At 39.5% G+C, this 21778-nt stretch overlaps 2 protein-coding genes across 3 annotated transcripts; one reads left to right on the top strand and one right to left on the bottom strand.

Moving 5' to 3' along the window:
* Positions 1 to 554: 554 nt before the first annotated feature.
* Positions 555 to 10391, bottom strand: ash2l (ash2 like, histone lysine methyltransferase complex subunit). Of its 2 annotated transcripts, XM_049604603.1 has the most exons (17): positions 10285 to 10390; positions 8882 to 8948; positions 8292 to 8437; positions 8108 to 8196; positions 7894 to 7988; positions 7439 to 7534; positions 6596 to 6691; positions 6407 to 6482; positions 6181 to 6198; positions 3445 to 3544; positions 2827 to 3044; positions 2573 to 2740; positions 2183 to 2376; positions 1642 to 1734; positions 1460 to 1558; positions 1314 to 1373; positions 555 to 1212 (listed from the first exon to the last, which is right to left on the bottom strand). In XM_049604603.1, the coding sequence occupies exons 1-17, from the start codon at positions 10341 to 10343 to the stop codon at positions 1105 to 1107; spliced, it is 1782 nt and encodes a 593-aa protein (XP_049460560.1). In that variant the 5' UTR covers positions 10344 to 10390; the 3' UTR covers positions 555 to 1104. The 2 variants fall into 2 exon arrangements, with proteins under 2 accessions (XP_049460560.1, XP_049460561.1); XM_049604604.1 differs by lacking the exon at positions 6181 to 6198 and having other exon boundaries at positions 10285 to 10391.
* A 10195-nt stretch (positions 10392 to 20586) lies between these two features.
* pnx (posterior neuron-specific homeobox) lies at positions 20587 to 21229 on the top strand. Its single transcript, XM_049559831.1, has 2 exons — positions 20587 to 20707; positions 20793 to 21229. The coding sequence occupies exons 1-2, from the start codon at positions 20587 to 20589 to the stop codon at positions 21227 to 21229; spliced, it is 558 nt and encodes a 185-aa protein (XP_049415788.1).
* Positions 21230 to 21778: the final 549 nt, after the last annotated feature.

The raw sequence follows: 21778 nt of genomic DNA, 5'->3' as shown, positions 1-21778 counted from the left end.
ATATTTGCCGATTTTATGAAGTCTTATATGACAATAAATTAAATATCTTTGGGTTTTGGATGGTTGGTCAGATGAGACAAGACATTCAAAGACGACACCTCGAATTTGTTTAAACATTTTTCAGTATTTCCTGACATTTTATAGAACAAATGAGTAATTGTGTAAATAATTAACAGATAAATTACTAATGGAAATAATCTGTAGCTGCAGCCCCACTTAATTTTAAAGGCTCACAAGACAAAAAGGTCGGGAACCACTAGTTCAGTTTTAAAGTGGGTTTTTATGAAGTACGTAGCTATAGTCAGTATATGTATTACCTGCAGCAGACAGTGGTCATCATTATCCTGCGTTTGGAGAAGCAGGCAGGAGTATCACCACAGAAACCAAGCAATGAACAGCTTTGGACATTTTAAAGCACAAATGATTAATAAATAACTAAAAATAATTGTTAGTTTCACCCATACTTCATTTTAAAGGCTCATGAGCCACACTGATTTGATGTCAAATGCACAAATCTTTGTCTGAAATCCAAATTTAATGAATGAGTTCAACTTCGTCCATGTAGCATTTTTTTTATTTAACCCAGAGTATAAAACAGTAAATAACTGACACACATTGTAAAACAAATAAAATTAGCAAAAAACACTGAATACACGAAAGAGTGCAGAATTAACAGTTGTCTACAGATGATGTGTGAGGTGTTAGAGTGGGTCTGTTTGGCCGCAACAATACGCAGAGCGTCAGAGGTTCGACTTGATACCCAGAGAGATCTCTCTACAGCAAAACAATAACTTCAAAATATACATATTTGAGAGCGGAGCACCAAAAATACGTTGATTCAGTTGTCAGATGTTCAGAGCGGAATGTCTGCCGATGGCACGTTAACAAACAAAGATACGCAGCCATTCAATATTAGCTTGGTGTAGCCTTTTTTAGAGCATATTTATTATTCACTTCATGTCTTGTGAAACGAATATCGCAAGAGCAGAGAAAAACTTCTCTGAGCTACAGTTTGCTGCAGCATGTGGTGCTTTTATTTTACGGTCAGAGGTCGGAACAATTGTTTGACTGGGGCGTGTGTGCGTACTGAGTATCAAGCCATGCTCATCCTTCCCACGGAGGGCTGCGCCGTCCGTCCACATCCGTCTCCACATGGTACAGCATGTCAGCCAGAGTGTGTTCGATCACAGCGCCCCAGCCCATGTCACTCATCTGAGACGGAGAGAGGAAAACAACCACAGAGGATTAATCATACAGCTCAGTGTGAGGTGTGTTACCTGGGCGAGGACGTGATTCTTTACAGACGCTCTCACCGGCTGGTACTTGAGGTCCTTTGGAGGGTATTTGAAATGTGGCCCAAAGTTGACTGACACCTGAAAAGAGACAAAGAGGGTTAAGTTAAGCAAACAAAAAAGAATCAAGAAAGCATAAAAACCACAAACACAACATGCGTACTGACCGTGCAGCTCTTGTAGAGTGAGATGGCGGGAAAGTACATGCCTTCAAACAGGTTCTCAAAGGCTAGTCCTTGGCTCACTCCGTTTTTATAGAATATCATCTGGAAAACAGGATCCACGCGTCAACAGCAGCAAACGGCACCATGTTTTCACACTGGTTTTACTTTTAGAGAGGTTTCCTCACCCTGCTGGGGCTCATTGACTTCAGGCTTTTCTCTGCTTTGTCCACGTAGTCCTTCTCCTCAAAGTACAGGTAGCTCTTGAACTTAATAAGCGCCTGAAAACAGAACAGATTTGAGATGTGAGAGTGATGATGTGTGCTGAGTCAGACTACGTTCTCACACTAATACATTTTCATTTTAAAACAACGCTTTTAAACAAAACCAATCTCTGTCCACATAGCATTTTAGCATGGTTACAGACCAGTGCTAGTCAGTTTCTTCTGGAAAAGAGTCACATGATAGAGGTGTGACGAATCAGAGAAGGAGACATGACCGATGACATTCATCAGGAAGCGAACATGTGTGTCTGCGTCATCTTTCTCAAAAGTTTCCTTTTCTTCCCATCAAGACTGAAACACATTCCAGGGTCAGCAGCGTTTTCCAGAGTCTCCATTTTAGGGTTTTGAAAGCGCCAAGTAGTGTGGACACTGGCAAAATGTACGCGTTTCAAAATGAAAACACATTAGTGTGGATGAAACCTCAGCGTAGTTCTCATTGTGTTACCTTGTCCTTGTATGTGTCAGGCAGAGCTTTGGCGGTCTCTGTGGCGTCGGGCAGCTCTATGAAGAAGCCCAGCGTGTCTCCCTGACCGTAGCTCGAGGAGTAATGCTTTCCTATCGACTGGTGGAAGCGTGTGCCCTTCTTGCTGCGCCACGAGTAGCTGAACTTGTCATAACCCAGAGGTGCCTGCAGGTTGCCTACAATAAATAACAACATTTCAAGAATTAGAATAAATACCTGCCTCGTTTTCGGGTAGCATCTGTGTTTTAACTAGACTGCAAACATTATTTAAAAACTCGGCAAATGAAAACTGATTTCTCTCTCCTCTAACTCAAATTTGCATATTCTTCCTAACTGTACAGAGGTTCTGTGTAAGAGAGAAGCGCCACTGACCGAGTGGTTGAGACCAACCGAGCCTGGCCGCTGTCTCTGCAGGCATGTCATCAACTGTGACCTCAAAGTACCAGGCGCCCTTTCGGACACCGTGGGAGGCTCGCACCATAGAATAGCCCTTCTCCCCAGTCACAGTCAGACGGTCGTCAGAGATCTTCAGCTGAGGCGCTGCAACACAAACATACATTTAGTTGTGTACACGACAAACTAACACGGCTTGAGCTGACTAGAAATGTGTTCCGACTTTGGGGTACCTCTGTCATGTAAGGCCAGCAGCACTCTCTCATACAGACAGGCTCTGTACAGATCACCAGGTATGGGTTTGCCAGCCCAGCAGTCCAGTTCGAGCTTCTCAGGATCTGGAGCGTGAGGATCTGGTTCTGCCAGGATGTAACGGTACCCGTCTTTATTAAACGGGTGCTCCAGTGGGTAGCCATGAGGAGGCAGGCGCTGGGCCGAGAACAGAGGGTCGCTGCGATGAGGGAAGGAGTAGAAATTTGTTATACATCTTCATTTTTAAGCGATACTACCAGTCTGTACTTAGTTCATCAAATAATCCCACGAAAAGACCAGAACGAGGTAGAATAAACTCCTCGTGGTCGTATGCCTCCACAAACAAGTCAAGTTGCTGTTAAAGTTTATATCTATGTCTGTAAAAACATGGATGCCAGTATCAGCATCAGTACTCTTAAAGGGATACCAATTAATAAAGTACTTCATTAGATATCTTTTTCTCTACTTTCTTCTTCTAGGTTATTTTAGTCGATACCTTAAAGGTTTCGAGTACCAATACCCAGCTCTAGTTAACATGGAGTGTGTGTGTGTGTGTGTGTGTGTGTGTGTGTGTGTGTATGCACGGACAGTTCTTATACCTTCTGGTTCTCTTAGTGGCTCCTGCAGCTGTGCCTTCCTGTTGCTGCTGCTGTTTACGTTTGGCCCCTCTTCCTTTTCCCGGACCAGGAGCCAAAGCACCTTCAAAACAACACCAGACAGATTACACTCCTGAACATTAAGAAACACACACCACACACACACACACACACACACCCATACAGACACAGGCAGTCAGTGGCAAAGGCAACATCAATGCAGTTTAATACAGCAGCCCTGCATTAAATCCAACCTCACCTTCATGGTCATTCACTTGTGATGCTGTTGAATTATACTGCCTTACAGTAAGAGGTGTTTCTGATATTTTGTCCAGCCCATTTATACCAGTGAGTTCAGATGTTTAAAACACCTTTCTCCTCTGACTCCTACCTTCATGACGGACTGCTATATTAGACTGCAGCAGTTTAGCTTGGTGTACTTAATAACAGGATCATAAGACTAGTAGTGCTCCAGACACAAGTCTCCAGAGTACAGCCTACATTTGGAGAGAGGACAGAGGACTACTGAAAACACTCTGTATACAGATGTCAGTCCTCCCCACAAAGACACACCATTTTAGACGATGTGGCCACTATCAATTCAGAAAATCTCTACTGTCATAGAGAAGTCTTTTCATAACCTTTCCACACCATCAATGCCACTGAGCACGCACACACACACACACACACACATATATACAAAAAGTGGAAGCAGTTTATTAGGCGTTTGGTGTACACAGGGAAACAGCAGGCACAAAAAGGCAGGAATTAGTTGGCGTGGCATTTTCCAAACACTATCAGCCTCTTTAATGTAAACCACATCGTTCTCTCATTAAGAAACACTAATCTTTAGGGAGACAGATGATGGGATCAGATTCTCTACTTACTTCCTCCCAGGAATAATATCAGTTAGATGGAAAATACAAATAACGTAATTAGGCTCTAAGAAAAATTATTATTCCTTCGTATTCATAAAAAATGATTTATCCATTGGCACCTGGTTACCAACAAAGCAAAGCCATAAAAAAGGATAGTTGTAGTTCAAGTTTTTTTTTTCTGTTTCTCTATTTAATATGTAAAACCATGTAAGGTCAGCTTGTTAAGATATTAGCACATGAACATATATAACAAAACATAAACAAAAAGAAAATAGTTCCTAAACATCTGAGAAAGGTAAATGGTTATTGAACTTAAGGTTGAGCCACTCATACGGCACATAATAATAACATATAGTTATTTTTCAAGGGCGGGTCCACCTGCGTTCTTGTCTGGGTTTTACAAACGGAAACGTCTGCTCAGCCGTTAACAAAAAGCAGTGACTTAGGCCACCGTTCTCCTTCTTAGTTAGCTGCTAACTGCTACGATCTGCTTTTTAAATCTCCCCACGGTGGGTTGCACACATAACATGTTGTCAAAACGTCACACATGTCCCATATATGGTCTAGACTTGCCAGCTGTACCTTTTAAACAGACATCGTTTTGGTGACCGCCAATGCTTAAGGGGCTGTACACATGCCACGTTTTTTGCGCCCTAAAATTCATCGTTTTCAAGGTAGACACGCAGCAGGCACACTCAAATGCCAGAGTGATGCCGTCACGGCACGCATACGTTCCTGAGCACATATATTTCAGGTCGCAACGGCTGCGCCCCGAGATAAACCCAGTTCAGCTTTTTGAACGCAGCAGCACACACCACATGTCATGAGACGAGGAACAACCAATCGTAGCCCACAGATAATTTTTCCTTCATCCGTAAATATCAGTCTGTGGTAAAAATGGAAATGATCATTTTGGTGCAGAGCTGCCAGAGCAAGTCCAACACACATAAACAGTGCCTTGGAGAAGATCAGCTCTGCACTCAGGATTTCACGTAAATAGGCTATAATATGCTGTTTGGTAAGGTCGTTTAGCAACCTCAGATGCAACCTGCTGCCAGGCTCATGAAAGCTGGCACAGAAAAGACGCAAAAGTAGAGCCCAGCGCCCGACCTTGCGTTTTCCAGGCGGTTAAAAATGAATGAATGAATTTTCTGATTTGAAATCATAAGGAACACTATTTGGAGCTACTACACAGATCAACGGTCCACTTTGCAGGAACAGACCGTGAAGTGTCGTAACTGACCAGATCAGAATCGAGTCATCAACAAAGCCCTGTAATAACAACAACTAAAAGCTAAAAATGGACCCGCCATTTAAACCTGTCATCATCTTAAAAAAAAACACCCTCATGTTTAGCCAACGACTACACAGTAAAGTCTCAGGACTAGTTCTGCACTTTTAAACATCTACTATAATTCATTTGGCAGAATGAAAGACTATGTGGCTTAAAGTCTGACAACAAAAATTCCAAATGGAGAAGGAAGAGAGAGGATGAGGCTAATTAGCATTGGATGAAGGCCAATGGCAAATTAAAAAATGGCACTCTGCTCTCACATATGATGTCGTATGGAGAGCAGAGGGTCATTTCAGTGAGGAGGTTTTAGGGATTTCAGAGCCCATTAGCAGCAAGCCAGAGACAAGGAAGCTATGTTCACCGATCAAAGGGGGGCAAAGCTTTCGGGAGGGGGGACCAAACAGATGCAGAGCGCAGACAAGGGGGGGGGGGGGGTTACAACTGGAAGTGGATGAAGTTGCCCACAAGATGCTTATTAAGGAGCCTCAGGGCCAACTTCTATCCAGAGGGTTACAAGACACAAAAACACACTGATCAGCTCCAGATGCCAAAATACCACATATTCACCTGAGAAAGCAGATCCACCTGGAACACAATGCACAAAATGGCCATGGTCATCACATTTAACAGGCTCTCACTCGCAGCTTTGGGGAGTTTATATACTGACCAGAGATGTGAAAAATTCCCCCCTTGTCCTTTGTTGATACAGAATGGTGCAACATACTTTTTTATCTGTTTTACAAGTAAAATATTTATATTTTTCTTGAGTTTAGATTTTGTTTTCAATCCTTACCATTCAGCCCACCAGCAGTGGGAGCAGCAGTGGTCTGTTTCTGTGTGTCATATGAGGGTCCAATGTTTCCCAGGTCCTACAGAAGAGTAAGAACAACTGAAATCAGACTTCAGAAATAAACAAGCATTTTCTGTTTCTGCAGCACAAACCTCTTTCCTACATCCTGTACTACAACTGAGTGATGAATACCTGGTCCAACAGGCCAAATTTGGGGTACTCCTCCTCTGGGTCTTTACTGCCGGGGTCAGGGTGTTCCTTCACGAGGAAGACATCTCGCTCTTTACTCTGGAAAATGAACAAAAGCACATTACAAACACAGACAGTTCATATACAAGATGTATATAACGCAGACAAAGTGTCTCTTCGCTCCCTCAGCCTGTCTGTTGATGCAATATGCATAAATAAGATTAATAGCCTAAATAATATCTAAAACATTTTCTAGCACTAGATTCATTTGGAAGGCCAGGGAAAACTACTTTAACTCTCCTTTCAAACCTACTTGATCCTTTTATAGTCATGTTATAGTTTAGTGTTCTCTGTTGCAAACCTTTAAACCTCTGTAGCTCCAGTGGTGTGTGCAAAAAGCTAACGTACGGCTCTGCCATTTATTTTATATCATTTTTCATTTACATGTTGTGCAGCTGTATAATTTCTTACAGGTAAAAAAAATCCCTGTCTTTAAATTTTATTTTATCACAGCCTGTTTTTTTTTTATAAAACTGCTTATGATGTCTCAAATGTGGCTTTGACTTGAAACTGAAGCCCGTTTAGTAGAAAATACCGAGATATATATCATGTATCGACATTCAGACTGTGAATACCGAGACACAATTTTTGTCCATATCACCCAGCCCTATGTGACAGCACGTTTCTTTCCACAAAAGGGGGCGTGGCCTTGGAAATGACACCAAAATTCCAAAATACTCTCAGTAACGGTGCATATCACATTGATCCATTTGTAGATTTCCTCCATAAAGTGATCAAAAGTTTGGGGCTGCAACAAATCAGCAGGTAGTGGAGATTCAACATTACCATTGTCTTCACTATGTTGTTGGGCCAGGTGAGCTTCCCCGGTCTCTGACGAGTTGTCATGCACTCCCAGTACTTGTCAATGAATGGTATAATATCCTGCAGAAAGCCAGACACACATTTCCATGATTAATTTGGTATTCATAACCACATTAAGGGATTGTTAACATGATTTTTTCAGAAGTCAACATTTACATAATTCCATTTGTTGTGTATCGAGCAGCACTACATAATAAAACAGTGAAAAATGCAAGAATCTCCTTTTCATGGTAAATTAATCTTCATTCGTGCACAGAGTCAACACTTCTGGTCACTTTCACTTTCTATGTGTATAAATCTAGCCTCAGCTATCAAGTCCAGTTGATTTGAAAAACCCAATATCAACTACACTTCAGTAAAAGGGCTTCAGAGATCCACATCAGCACCAACAAAAGTTTATGACAACACGTTCCTCTCACCTTGTCTTTGGAGAACATTGTCTTTGGGTGCTCGTCTTGTGTCCTGGACCGCCATGTCAGGTTTGCCAGCGCTGTGAGGCACATCTCCTTCAGGTCTAAAACACAGACAGTAACACTAGCTATTAAAAGACTGAGAGTGCTGATTGCAAATTCAACAAACCTAAATCCCCTGCTTTGTTAACTTGAGGTAGTCTGTAACACAGAGAACACCTACTTGCTTGTTTCCTGAGGAAGTACGTGTTGCCGCTGTGATGGCACACATTGCAGTGGAACACATAATTAGTCATGAAGGGAAGACAGGTCCTGTAGAGAAGAAAGAGAAGATATGATCATGAAAGATATCAGTATTGTATACTCACATAACTGCTGGTAATTAAATGAAAAATAAATATACATACGCGGTGTCGATGCCAAACGTGTCTGCTGTGAACCACTTCATACACAATGCACACTGCAGCTCCACCTCTCCCAGCTGCCTCCCACTCTCCTCATCTCCAGATCCAGTCAGAGCATCAGCAGCCTCCGAGCCTTCGCCAACTGTTTCCTGTGAGACAGAGACAGAAAGTCTGCTTATTAAAAACAGCATGTTCACAACAAAGTCACTGAAGAAAACACAAAGTAAAAACAAAGTCAAAATAACATTATTGGGTTGCAACAGTATGACATTTTCACGGTATTACACAACTGCTATTATTATCAGTCAGAATGACCCTGAAAGGGATGAAAACAGCGGAGTTCTTTTTGGTTATACAAACATTTTATTACTAAAACTGTAATAAAATCTGAAGCTGTCTTTTTAGTATGTGTAAAAAGTCTCCCCTTTGAAAATAATGAAAATAAAGGTGAGAGTCGCCCTCCAGTTGCATTTTATTTTCAATATCATAAATAAACAAACGTACACAGCATGATAACCGTCAACTTTCATATCACAGCATACCTTGAAACCAGTATACTGCTGCAACCCAATGACATTATCAAACCATTTTACCATTCCCTCTTTGCCGTTTGATGATTCAGTATCCATGCTGGTGGGTAGTTCCCCAAATGTAGCATCCCTGAAAGTCAAAAGAAAGATTCATCACATATTTACCCAGATATGTAACGGTGGTAAGTTCACATCACCTTGTTAAAAGCAGAATAAAATCTTCCTTAAATGTTGAAACACCTCTGGAATATCACACTACACCGGTCTTAATTAACACATGAAAGTCACTAACCAATGACCCACCAGTTACTTGTACAAAGTATTCGTATTTATTTCCAAACAAAGAGTTTCTGCTTTGTTTGCATCCCTTCTCAACCAATTACACTTTTTCAGTTAATGTGCTCATGTTCAACTGTACAATTATGTATTATGTATGTATGTATTATATTTTTGTAAAAATGTGAAATGCTTCAACATAAAGAGACAAATGTCCCATGTCAACTCTTACGTGTTCACCTGCCTTTCACTTACTATTGGATCTATCTAGTGGTGAAATGTAACTAAGTACATTTACTCAAGTACAGCACAATTTTGAAGTACTTGTACTTCAGTGTTTCCATTTTCTGCCACTTCCTAACTTCTACTTGGCCACATAAATACCTAACTGTGAATAGGGTTAAGGAGGTGTCCTTCAAAATATTCATAAATATTACTCTGCCAATCACTACATGCAGATTTATCATGGACCATATCTCTTAAGACTTATTATTGGAAAATGTGGTGTTTGGTTTCATTAAGTACCCAAGAAAAGAAGGCAAACCTTTTTTTTCCTAATTCATTTGGTAATTATTCAGTCTTTTATTCATAATTTTAAGTGTAGCAATAATAAACCTCATATTGGTGATTTCTGTGATTATTGAACACTGCATGAACCTGCTCTTTGATTTTAAGACACTTGACATCTGTAGGTCTGATAATATCTTTGTATGGTGTGGTATCCCCCTGTATCTTTGTATACTTTCAGCTGTATGCTGAATTGTTTTTACACTCTGTTGTTTAAATGAATAATGGTTAAAAAAAGTCCAATAATCAGAAGTACACTGTGTTCGCTAAAACTGTCAATAATCAAACGGAGTCTGGTGCACGGGGATTATTCATATATATGATTATTAGAGGGACATCTCAATGGTTATAAAGTATTAAATTAGCCTCAGTAGACTTTTCAAAGTCTGCCGGCAGACAGGCTAACATTAACCTGTCAGATATTTTAATGCTGGCTCTTTACAAAGAGCAGCTGAGCTGTAACGGTTTCTCTGTCGAGCGCTAATGCTAGCTAGCTAGCTAGTTTGCTAACAGCGTTTATGGCTAAACAAGACCGGAAATGTCGTTTAAATCTTCACATATTATCAGACTCAAGGCCTACACGTTCTTAACAATGGAAAATATCTTGCATGAAGGCGACATACCCTTCTCCCGTCTCCGGTTCGGTGGTAGCAGCACTGCCCGCCTCTCCTTCAGACGCCATGTTTCAAATCAATGAAAACAAAAAAAGGAGTTCTGGGAAACAACTTCCGGGTCGATGACGTGTTTCCGCTCAGCAGCGACACCGCAGGTTCACACAGCAAACACCATCACAAAATATCTCATTATATTTCCAGCTTCTGTCTTTACAGATATTATAACAACTGGCTGTAAAATTAAATGACATTATATTACTAATCTAAATTATTATGACAAGTGGGATTTTAAATAATAATAATAATAATGATAAAAATAAATAAATAAATAAATAAATAAATAAATAAATAATAATAATAATAATAGATACATTTAAAAAATAAAAACAGATTTGGTATGATCTTGAATTTTTTTTTTTTTTTAAATTATGAACTCTGTTGTAATGTAATCACATTTCTGGCAACATTTTTCATACATTAGAAAATAATCCTGAAATCTTCCCCAAACTTCATTTCAGTCTTAAACAAATTTGAACTATAAACATAAAATATTTAATACTGCTAATAAAAGAAAAAAAAGCACAAAAGTTATACAATATTCAAATTCATTTTCCCACTGTATCAGATAACTGAGATACATTTATATTTCCCCTTGTAAAGTTATGTATTTGACTTTATTTTATTTTTATTTTATTACCACCTCTCCCTTTGTTGTTTAATATTATATTTCCATTTTAAAATATACAGTTAAAAGCACTTTACATTTGTTTCAACAGTTAAACCCTGCGTTAATGGCCAAGTATGTAAAGGTCTACAAGGAATTTGACTCCAGTTATAAGTTGCTCTCAGTGTGTGTTGTGCAATTATCTATTTTTCTATAAAGTATGTATATAGAATAACAACACGGTGAGATTTATAGACAATAAGACAGTGGTGCGCAGGGGTAAAGGGTGGGGGAATAAATGGGCCTATGGAACATTAAAACTCTGCTTAAATATGCACATTCAAATGAACTAGTGTTAAGTGTGGATTCCTACAGCAGTTTTCTCCTGTCGCCATATCTCAGTGAGAGAACATGATTAATGAGTCTGAGGTGGATTCTCAGTCTTTGGACTCTCCTACATCGTCAGGTTTCAGCCAAAATCACTGGCTGCTCCCTCTGGCATCTTCTCCTGACCACAAATCTATCATCCAGCGAGGAAACTACGAGTGGATTTCACTACAAATCCACAGCAGCCAGCCTCCACGCAGCTTCCACCATTACACGTAAACATTATAATCTTCTCTGACCAAAGCACCATCTTCACCTCCAGACAGTTTATCTTCATTCAACTGGGGGGAAAAAAAAGAAACATCCACAGCATGCAAAGTTTCCACAAGTGAAAGCATACACCAAAATCAAACCACAAATAGTAAACCGTCAGCTTGTATTAAATTAGAGTAAATGTTCTTCACTAAACTGGTAACATTACTCTGCCATTATAAAGTCATATTCACACAGCTATTCTAAGAGCTACGTTTAAAATAACTCACATCTAGCTTACTCAAAGGACGTTTACACAGCCTCCAATATTTCCAGTCTGCTCTCTGCACATCCATTACTGTGAGGCTTGGATCACCCATCAAACAGGACAGGAACAGGCTACAACAAAAAGTCAGGACTGCAGGAAAATCATCGGTGCCATTGCAGCAGAAGTGGGCATCTGTGAGCAGCAGTATGGTTTCATGCCAAGAAAAAGTACTACAGATGTAGTTTTTGCTTTGAGGATGCTGATGGAGAAGTACGGGAAACTGCACTGTGTCTTTGTAGATCTAGAGAAAGTATGTGACAGGGTGCAGAGAGATGAGCTGTGTATTGTATGTGCTGTAGGTGTGACAGAGGAGTTTAAGGTGGAAGTGGGAGTGCATCAAGGATCCCTTCTTGTTTGCTATGGTGATGGACAGGTTGACAGATGAGGTTAGACAGGAATCTCCATGGTCTATGATGTCTGCAGATGACATTGTGACCTGTAGTGAGAGCAGGGAGCAAGTGGAGGAAATGTAGAGAGGTGGAGGAATGCCCTGGAAAGGAAAGGAATGAAGGTTTATCGTAGCAGGACAGAATACATGTGTGTGAATGAGAAGAAGGACTCAAGTGGAACGGTGAGGTTACAGGGAGTAGAAATAAAGAAGGGGGAGGATTTGAAGTATTTAGGGTCAACAGTTCAGAGCAATGGAGAGTGTGGAAAAGAGGTGAAGAAACGTGTGCAAGCAGGTTGAAACGGGTGGAGAAAAGTGTCAGGTGTGATGTGTGATGGAAGAGTTCCAGCAAGATTAAAAGGAACAAGACGGCGGTGAGACCAGAGATGTCGCCTGGTTTAGAGACAGTGACACTGAGGAGAAGACAGGAGACATCAGAGGGACAGCTCATGTTAGATGTTTTGGAGATAAAGTCAGAGAGGCCAGACGGAGATGGTTTGGACATGTTCAGAGGAGGGGTAGTGAATGTATTGGTAGAAGGATGCTGAGGTTGGAACTGCCAGGCAAGAGGCCTAGAGGGTCTGTGTATCATTTGTTTATTCCATTTTCAATTTGAAATCAAAAATCAAAAAAAATGAAAAAACAGTTCGTTTTTTCATTATTTGTTTAATAATCAAATTTTTTTTAAAAACAGTTTATTTTTCTTATTTTTGATTTTATGCTCACATCAACAATAGCAAATCAAAAAATGGGCCACGATTGAAATTTGATTTTGATTTTTCATTTGATCTAGCTTGCGCGACCTGGAACTATTTTCTACAGAAGCACATTGCACACATTGAAGAAAAAAGAATTCAGAAATTTCGAGAATAAAGTCGAAATGTTATGAGATCAAAGTCGTAATATTTCGAGAATAAAGTCATAACTGAGAAAAAGTCATAATATTACGAGAATAAAGTCGAAATGTTATGAGATTAAAGTTGTAATTTAATGAGATTAAAGTCATAATATTACGAGAACAAAGTTGAAATATCACGAGATTAAAGTCGTAATTTAATGAGATTAAAGTCATAATATTACGAGAACAAAGTTGAAATGTTATGAGATTAAAGTCGTAATTTAATGAGATTAAAGTCATAATATTACGAGAACAAAGTTGAAATGTTATAAGATTAAAGTCGTAATTTAATGAGATTAAAGTCATAATATTACGAGAATGAAGTCAAAATATTATGAGATTAAAGTCGTAATATTTCGAGAATAAAGTCATAACTGAGAAAAAGTTGAATATTATAAGATTAAAGTCGGATTAAAGTCATAATATTACGAATGAAGTCAAAATATTATGAGATTAAAGTCGTAATATTTCGAGAATAAAGTCATAACTGAGAAAAAGTCATAATATTACAAGAATAAAGTCATTATATTATCAGATTAAAGTCGTAATTTAATGAGATTAAAGTCGTAATTTAATGAGATTAAAGTCATAATATTACGAGAACAAAGTTGAAATGTTACGAGAATAAAGTCATAATTTAATGAGATTAAAGTCATAATATTACGAGAATGAAGTCAAAATATTATGAGATTAAAGTCGTAATATTTCGAGAATAAAGTCATAACTGAGAAAAAGTCATAATATTACAAGAATAAAGTCATTATATTATCAGATTAAAGTCGTAATTTAATGAGATTAAAGTCATAATATTACGAGAATAAATTCGTAGATTGTCAGATTGTCTTTCATGCCATTGTAAGTAACCTACTTAATTACGTTTGGGAGATCACAAGATCCTTATCTCATTTAATTTATTTTTTTTATCCAGTGAATGCAATGCGCTTCTGTAGAAAATAGTTCCAGGTCACACAAGTTGGATCAAATGAAAAATCAAAATCAAATTTCAATCGTGGCCCATTTTTCGATTTGCTACTTTTGATGTGAGCATAAAAGCAAAAGTAAGAAAAACAAACCGTTTTTTTTTTATTTTTGAATTTGATTATGAAACGAATAATGAAAAAACAAACCATTTTTTCATTTTTTGATTTTAAATTGAAAATGGAAAGAACGAATTATACATCCTAGAGGAAGACCAAAGAGGAGATTTATGGATGTAGTAAAAGAGGACATGAAGTCAGTTGTGTGAGAGAAGAGGATGCAGAGGATAGGGTTAGATGGAGGCAGATGATTGGCTGTGGTGACCCCTAAAGGGAACAGCCAGAAGAAGAAGAAGAAGAAGAAGAAGAAGAAGAAGAAGAAGAAGAATCATTGTTGAAGACTCAAAGAAATTGTTACATCCTCCTAATGTGAGAATGTGGAGCCTATAAACTGAAAAAAGGTCCAACGTTTCGTCAACAAAAATGTGTGGCATACAGTATGTCTACGGCCTAGGGCCTTTTACTCCAACTGAATTCTGTCCAACCTCAAGAGCAGTAGCTAGTCCTGATTCTCCCAAGCTAGACTGACTATGGATTTCAAATCCATAAAAGTAAAAAATCTCATAGTAAAGTAAAGAATTGTATAGTGCCAGGACAGATTTGTTTGCTTCCACTGCCAACTCTGCAAAGGTAAAGTACTAAACAATGATAAACAGCGCCCTGCAGAGTAGCCACCCTGCGGTAAAACGTACAGCCATCAGTAATGTTGATTGGGCTCAGGTACATTTTGCATCTCTAGACAATTTTAAAAATATATATTTTTGGTCAAAAATGGCTCTTTTGATAGCAAAGGTTGTTGACCCCTGGCCTGTACTATACTGTCTTCTTACCTTGTGTATTTAAAGCAACCTGTTACATTAATCAGACCCAGACTCAGAATAATCTTCATTGTCATTATACTCAGAATAAAGTTAGACATGTCTTTTCTCAGTGTAGTTAAAGAACAAATACATAAGAGCAGAAGTCTACCAGAGGACAGCAGCAATAGCAGGGCATGTTTAACACCAAATCTGTTTGAAAATGTGGACACACCTACAGGACGTGCATGGCTCCAGTGAGCAGATCTATCTACAGTCTGGTCCTGACGTCTACACCCAGCAGCTGATCAGGTGTTTGGATGTGCAAATGTCTTCTTCACTGTTAAACATTTCCATTTACTGTTCACAAAGTAAAGAGCGCTAAATAAAAAGCTTTGTGGTGGCGTGAGACCACCCCACTTACGTTCTGAAAGTCAAACATTATTTAGAAGTTTTGTGGGGCCGTTCAGGCACCAGTGAAGAGACGCCGAGCACAAAGGCAAAGTGTGCCAGCAGACGTCTCACAAAAGAGCACGGGAATGCTAAGAGCACCCCTGGGTGCTGCAATAAATGCCTTTAAGCCATTGTTAGGGAGATAATAGTTGTGTTTTCTCCTCCCCTTTCCTCTTGAAATGGAGACACATCTGTGGCGTTGGGATGAAGTGAGGAAGTTATGAATAGGTCACTGTCTCTGACCTCACGTAACTTTATTTGTTTCACTTTAAGGTTTAAGATTTTTACAGTTTAAATGTAAAACTTGAGCTGCTTCTTGTCAAATCTGACTCTTTGTCTTTGTTTTTTTATCCTGTTTCAATTTGTATTCTGTGGACTTACTTGTTTATCTCATGTCAAAATTGTATTTCTTAAAAAATCAATCATTAATGTCATCAATGTCCCAACAACTTGGTCACAACAACTTTTTCTATCACACTCTAAAAGAACAATGCACTGGTTCAACTTAAACACATTAATGTAACAATTTAAGTACTTGCATTTCTGCCTTTACTTAGTCAGTCCTCTTTTATAATATGACAAACTCAATTAGTTTAGTACAACCAACATGATTTGCTTTGCCTTCGATAAGCTTAAGTTGAACCAACTTAATAGTGATCCAAAAGTTGTGTTGATATTTAGTGATCAAACTATTTTATGTAAAATATTTCAACTTATCTAATTTTATGCCATTCTACTTTTAAAAATGTCAAAAATGTCACAGACTGTTTCTGTCCTTATTTGCTCCGGAATATATATTTTTTGAATTAATCATGACAGTTAAAATGTAATGAAAATATTGGCATTGCTCCTTTCTGTACATTATGGGTACATTACATTTGCTTAAAACATAGCACTCTTAAATACTTGATTCTGATTGGTCAATCAACAAAATTCTGCGGTCTTTATTTCTTGAGGTATCACCGCTGCGCTGCTGCTCCGTTGCTCGGGACGCCATAGCAACGGGCTTAGACTGAGGAGCATCAAAATCAGTTAACGTTAGTCCACACAGGCCAAATAGGATCGGAGTGGCAAAATGCAGCATTTTCAGGGCATCACTTTTTCTGGAGAGGACAAAACGCTTGATGTTTGACATTTCTTTTTGCGAATTTTGAATCAATAAAACGTGCTTTAATCATTATTTTGTGTCACATCACTGAATGTTTTAGTAGTAAGCCATGTTCTAAGCGGAATAATGTATAGTGAGCTGGTGACAGTTGAAAAATAACTCCCGACAGGGGAATGGAACACAATATTTCATAAGTATCACATCAATGTTGCTTAAATGACGTAGTACATGAGGTGACTTTGTCAGGAGGTGGAGGGGATGGTGGGTTACGTGACACCTAGACACCATGCCTGCCAAGCTACAGATCACTGTTCGAAACCAACAAACACAAACAAGTCATCACTGTGTTTCCAGCAGCTTCTTAGCTTCTAAATGTGGGTGTTTTTCTTAGCAACCTGTTGCTGTGTCTCCAGCTGGGATAGTGCCACTAATAGTGATGTTTTTACTGACACATTGGGCTTCTTTGCCACCAAAAAGTGTTTTTTTAAGCAACCTGTTGCTGTGTTTCTACTGGGTACAGCGCCAGGAAGAGCAGTTGTTTTAATAAGACATTGCAGCAACTTTTTAGCCACCATACATGGGTGTTTTTAGCGACCTTTTGCTGCATTTCCAGCAGGGATTGTGCCCCCCAAATTGGGCATTTAAACCCAAAACATGATGACAAGTGGTTTTTGTGCCTAACATAACCACACCTTCACCACAGCATTGTTAAGTTTCAACAACACGTTCTCATCCCAAGTCATCACATATTGCCGCTTTGTCAGTGGCCTTTCACGTCCACATATTATGTGCTAGGTATCCGTCTGCGTCTGCTGTTGATGTTACAGGATGTCTACCAAGCTGGGATGTCAAGAAAAGCACGTGGCTGGGTTTAGAAGAAGAAAAACTTGGTTTGGCTTTCAGGAACAAACACTACACTCCCTGGTGAAAGTCCTGGGGTTGTTGGACCCATCCACCACCAATCCCACCCACCTATAAGGACTGTCCAGCTGCTTATATTATGTCGTTACCGGTAGTGTTTCAACCTCATGCTGTCCAGCGGGGTATCACAGCAGCAACTGGCGCTGTCCAGCCACTGGCGGCATCTCATTACAGGCGGAAAGTTACATCCAGCCACGTTACACACTGATGCAAAAGGTAGCTTTCGGCAAAAGGTGTCTGACAAAGTGGCAGCATTCGATGACTTCAGAAGAGGTTTCAACATATTCACTAAATAATAATATGCAAGTGTAACGTATGTTTTCAGAAACCAATGCGAACCTTTTTTTTTTTGGCAACTGGGTTGGTTATACTGTTCTTATCAAGAGACCAGTATCTTTAGCTGCACAGTGAAGAGCTGCTTCTAACTGTTGCAGTTGGCAGACTGAAAATATTCAGGAGGGAAACTGATTATGTAACCTCTGAGATTTGGGAGAAATGGAACAGGAGAGCCTTTTCTTCTGGCAAAAACAGCACAGAAGACACGCACATCCCAACGTCCAATGTGCGGGTGCTGGACCAAAGGAACAGCAAGCAGCTCCAGCTTAGAAGAACTTTGATGCACAGTGACGTTTCAAGCCTATCACTCTTCCTCAGACTTCTAATAAATGACAGGAAGTTGCCATCTTAAATTCCAATGTGACATGCCACACCTGTTGCCCATATATGAGAACAAACAAAGAAAATATATACATGTAGATGTGTACCCCAATATCATACCAGGACTACTACAAAGTTACCTCTCATCCCGTCCATTCTCTGTCTCATTTCTTCATCACCTCATCCTGCCCCCCCGACTGTCCTGCAGAAACAAAGCTCAGGGTCAGAGAGGGTCAAGCCTACTGGTGACATCTGCTAATTGTCCTGGTGGGCCGGCCTCTCTTGTCCTTTCAATACCAGCAGCTCTGTAGGTGTCTGTAGCTGGGAGCACACTGGCAGCTGCCACCTTCAAGAGCTCCCTCCACAGGATCACTTACCCCTCCTCGACTCTGAACCCCCCACGCACCCTCCTTTACTCTAAGAGGAACGGCCTCTCTGGGTATTAGGAAGCTGTGAGCAATAATGTGGATTTAAAGACGGGACTGTTACCTGAATTGTAAAGTTAATGAAGCAGTTGGAGGAAGATCAAACTGTGGATGCAGCCAATTAAACATAAACACATGTAAAGTGGCAGTGATGGAACGTAACTAAACACATTTACTCAAACATGTACAATTTAGGATACTTGACATTTGCTTGAGGATTTCCATTCAATGCTACTTTATAATCCTACTGCACAACATTTATTTAACACCTGTTGCTACTTTACAGATTTAAAGTGAGAAAAACATTCTTACTCCACTCTGCCTGACAGTATCATACATATTCTGTGTCAGCTTGTTCCAGCTCTTCATTGAAGCCACATGGTTTTAAACCTGCACTGTTTCACCTAATGGAAATATTCTTCTGCATCATTCTTTAAACAAAATGCAGCCTGGCATATTTTATGTCTTTGAAAACTTAAAGATCTGCTCTGTAATATAAAATAAAGTTTTGTGTGTTGGAGCAAAGTTTGGCTGCACAGCAGGAGTTTCTGACGGGACAATGGGAGTGAAGAGGTGCAGCAACATTTATGTGTTTAAAGAAAGTTGAAATAAAATGTAATGTATATTGTTCTCTTCAGCTCTGTATCTTTTTCACCTGCCTGAATAGAATAACTCCACAGTCATGTAAAGACATTAACTCACTCTGAGCTTTGATATCAGCAACATAATTTAATATTTTGTGTAGCACTTAAAGATTATTCTTATTGTATAACAATAGCATAATAATAATTATATGAATTAATTTTTCTGTATTTTTGTTTATGATCCTCCTATTGTATTTATTGTACTTTTTTATCGTTTATTAATTTAATTTAATTTAATTTAGTTTAATTTAGGGTTTTTTTGTTAATTTTTATTCTTCATTTTTGTGTTTTTTTTTCTTCCTGTAAGGCACTTTGTATTTACCATTTGTTATTATTATTATTATTATTATTATAACAAATAATTGAAAAAGTGCTTTACAGAAAAAACAGCACATAAAAAAACAAAAACAACAAAAATAACAAAAATAAAATGTAATTAAATTTAATAAAATCTAATAAAACAAAATTAAATCAATAAAATAAAGTACAATAAACAGAGGGATCATAAACAAAAAAACTAAAATATTCTAATTATCATTATTTTGTCAATAATATCTTTGATTAATAAATTGTTGTCCACACTGTCTCCATGCAGTCCCAAGCTCATGATAGTCATTTTTTAAATTATCTAACACAAAAAATAGCAGAAAATCCTCTCATGTGAGAAACAGAAAATATTTTGCATTTTTGCTGAATGAATGAGAAATAATTAACAAAATTAGTCGATAAATTTTCTTTTAACTCATACATTAATTGAAGTTTTTCACACTTCTAGGCTGTCTGATTCTCCTGACATGTCTCATCTGCAGCAGCAGGCCTGAGGTGGCTGCAGTGATCAGATGTCCTGCAGCAGCTCTGATAAAGTTGTTCGCTGGCTTCTAATTAAACCGAGTGGTGCTTTGTGGGAATGTTACTGTCACCAGGACAAACGGGCTCTATGGAAACTGAGACACAAGAGAGAAAAGGCTCAAACTCTCCCTTTGATGAGTCCATCAATTAGCATCACAAGCAGCCTTCACGTGTCCTACCAGCGTAAAATCCCACATTTGCAAATACTGACAAGCCACACCACAATGGCGAACACGGAGGGAAAGAAAGGGGGCACATTTTAACCAGATGCCCGGCAATAAATAACAGGCTCAGTGCCCCTCCAGCTGAGAGCGCGCATTTACATTTTCAAGTGCCCGCACGGGGGTCCCACGGGGCCGGAGCGTGTCTGCGTTACGCACAGGAAAGACAAGGGCTGCGATTGTTCCTGCAATAAGCATGGCTTCATTTGGGTAACTTTTTGAATGAAATGTAAATGTGGAAGAGCTCCGGCGGCGTGTGCATAGGGTGTATGCCTATATAAACCCCGGAGGAGCTCAGGCACACACACACACTGCGTCCTGATCGCTCCACAGAGAGCAGAAATGCAGCCGGTTGCAGCCAAATTGCCGCTCACCCACAGGACACCTTTTTCTGTGGAGGATATTTTGGATCCCACAAAGTTTACAAGGAGAATAATCTGTGCTGAGGATGCAGCAACAGCAGGTGAGACACTCTTTGAGGCCTAAGAAACTTTCACAGCTTTATTCTTTACGAGCCAGAAAATGTAATCATGACTTTCTGTTCCCAGATGAACCCAGAGAGCAGCAGCATCCCCCGGCAGGTGAAAGCACCCCAGAGAAGAAGGCAGCTCAGAGCTCCAAGACGAAAAGCCGTCGGATCCGCACCGCCTTCACCCTGGAGCAGCTGCAGATCCTGGAGCGCAGCTTCCAGAGGTGCCACTACCTGTCGGTGCTGGAGCGGCACACCATCGCCTCGGCCCTGCGCCTCTCCGAGACCCAGGTCAAGATCTGGTTCCAGAACAGACGCACCAAGTGGAAGAAGGAGCAGCTGCAGGGGAAGGACGCAGAGAGGGAGCACGGCTTCTCTTCATCACCCTCCTTCTCCTCACATCCGGCTGTCTGCTCATCTCTGACCTACAGCCCGCTGTACTGCCAGCCGCGCGCTCCGCTGCAGCTGTTTGCGCCACTGCCGTTGCTGCCTTATCATCATTACTACACATCATGAGTGACTGAGCACATCATGGACCCACATGTCAACATCTCCAGGGAAGAGGTTCTGCAAAATATGGCACTATTATCACTATTCAGGAGAGCTGTTTCAGTGCCAGACTGGACTGAGTTTAAAATATTTTCTAATGTAATTACGCTATAACTTATTTTCATAAATATTTTTGTTAAATTGTTCATGTTTGTCAGCTGTTTATTAAAATATATTGACTCACTGACCTTCACGCGGTGCCATGAAAGAGTCAAAGATTTTTAAAATCAACTTGCTGGAACAAATTTTAAGTAGTATTTTTTTACTGTAATTATTTCCATTATATATTTATATTTCGTGTTTATGCACCAAATGTCTTGTAAACCTACCTGGCAATAAACCAGATCCTGATACATTTGCATACATCCCTTAAGAAATATAATCAATTAAAGCTATTTATTTTTTTATATAAACACCTCCTGAACTGTGTTTTTTCATTTGTTGCTTCAAGATAACGTGCAAGTGTGACGCTAATGGTCTAGAGGGGCAAAAGGACCCTGATGGTCTGTGAGTCTG

This window comes from Epinephelus fuscoguttatus, linkage group LG18, assembly GCF_011397635.1.
Source record: "Epinephelus fuscoguttatus linkage group LG18, E.fuscoguttatus.final_Chr_v1".
NCBI classification, from domain to species: Eukaryota; Metazoa; Chordata; class Actinopteri; order Perciformes; family Serranidae; genus Epinephelus; species Epinephelus fuscoguttatus.
This window is presented reverse-complemented; position numbering and strand designations above follow the sequence as displayed.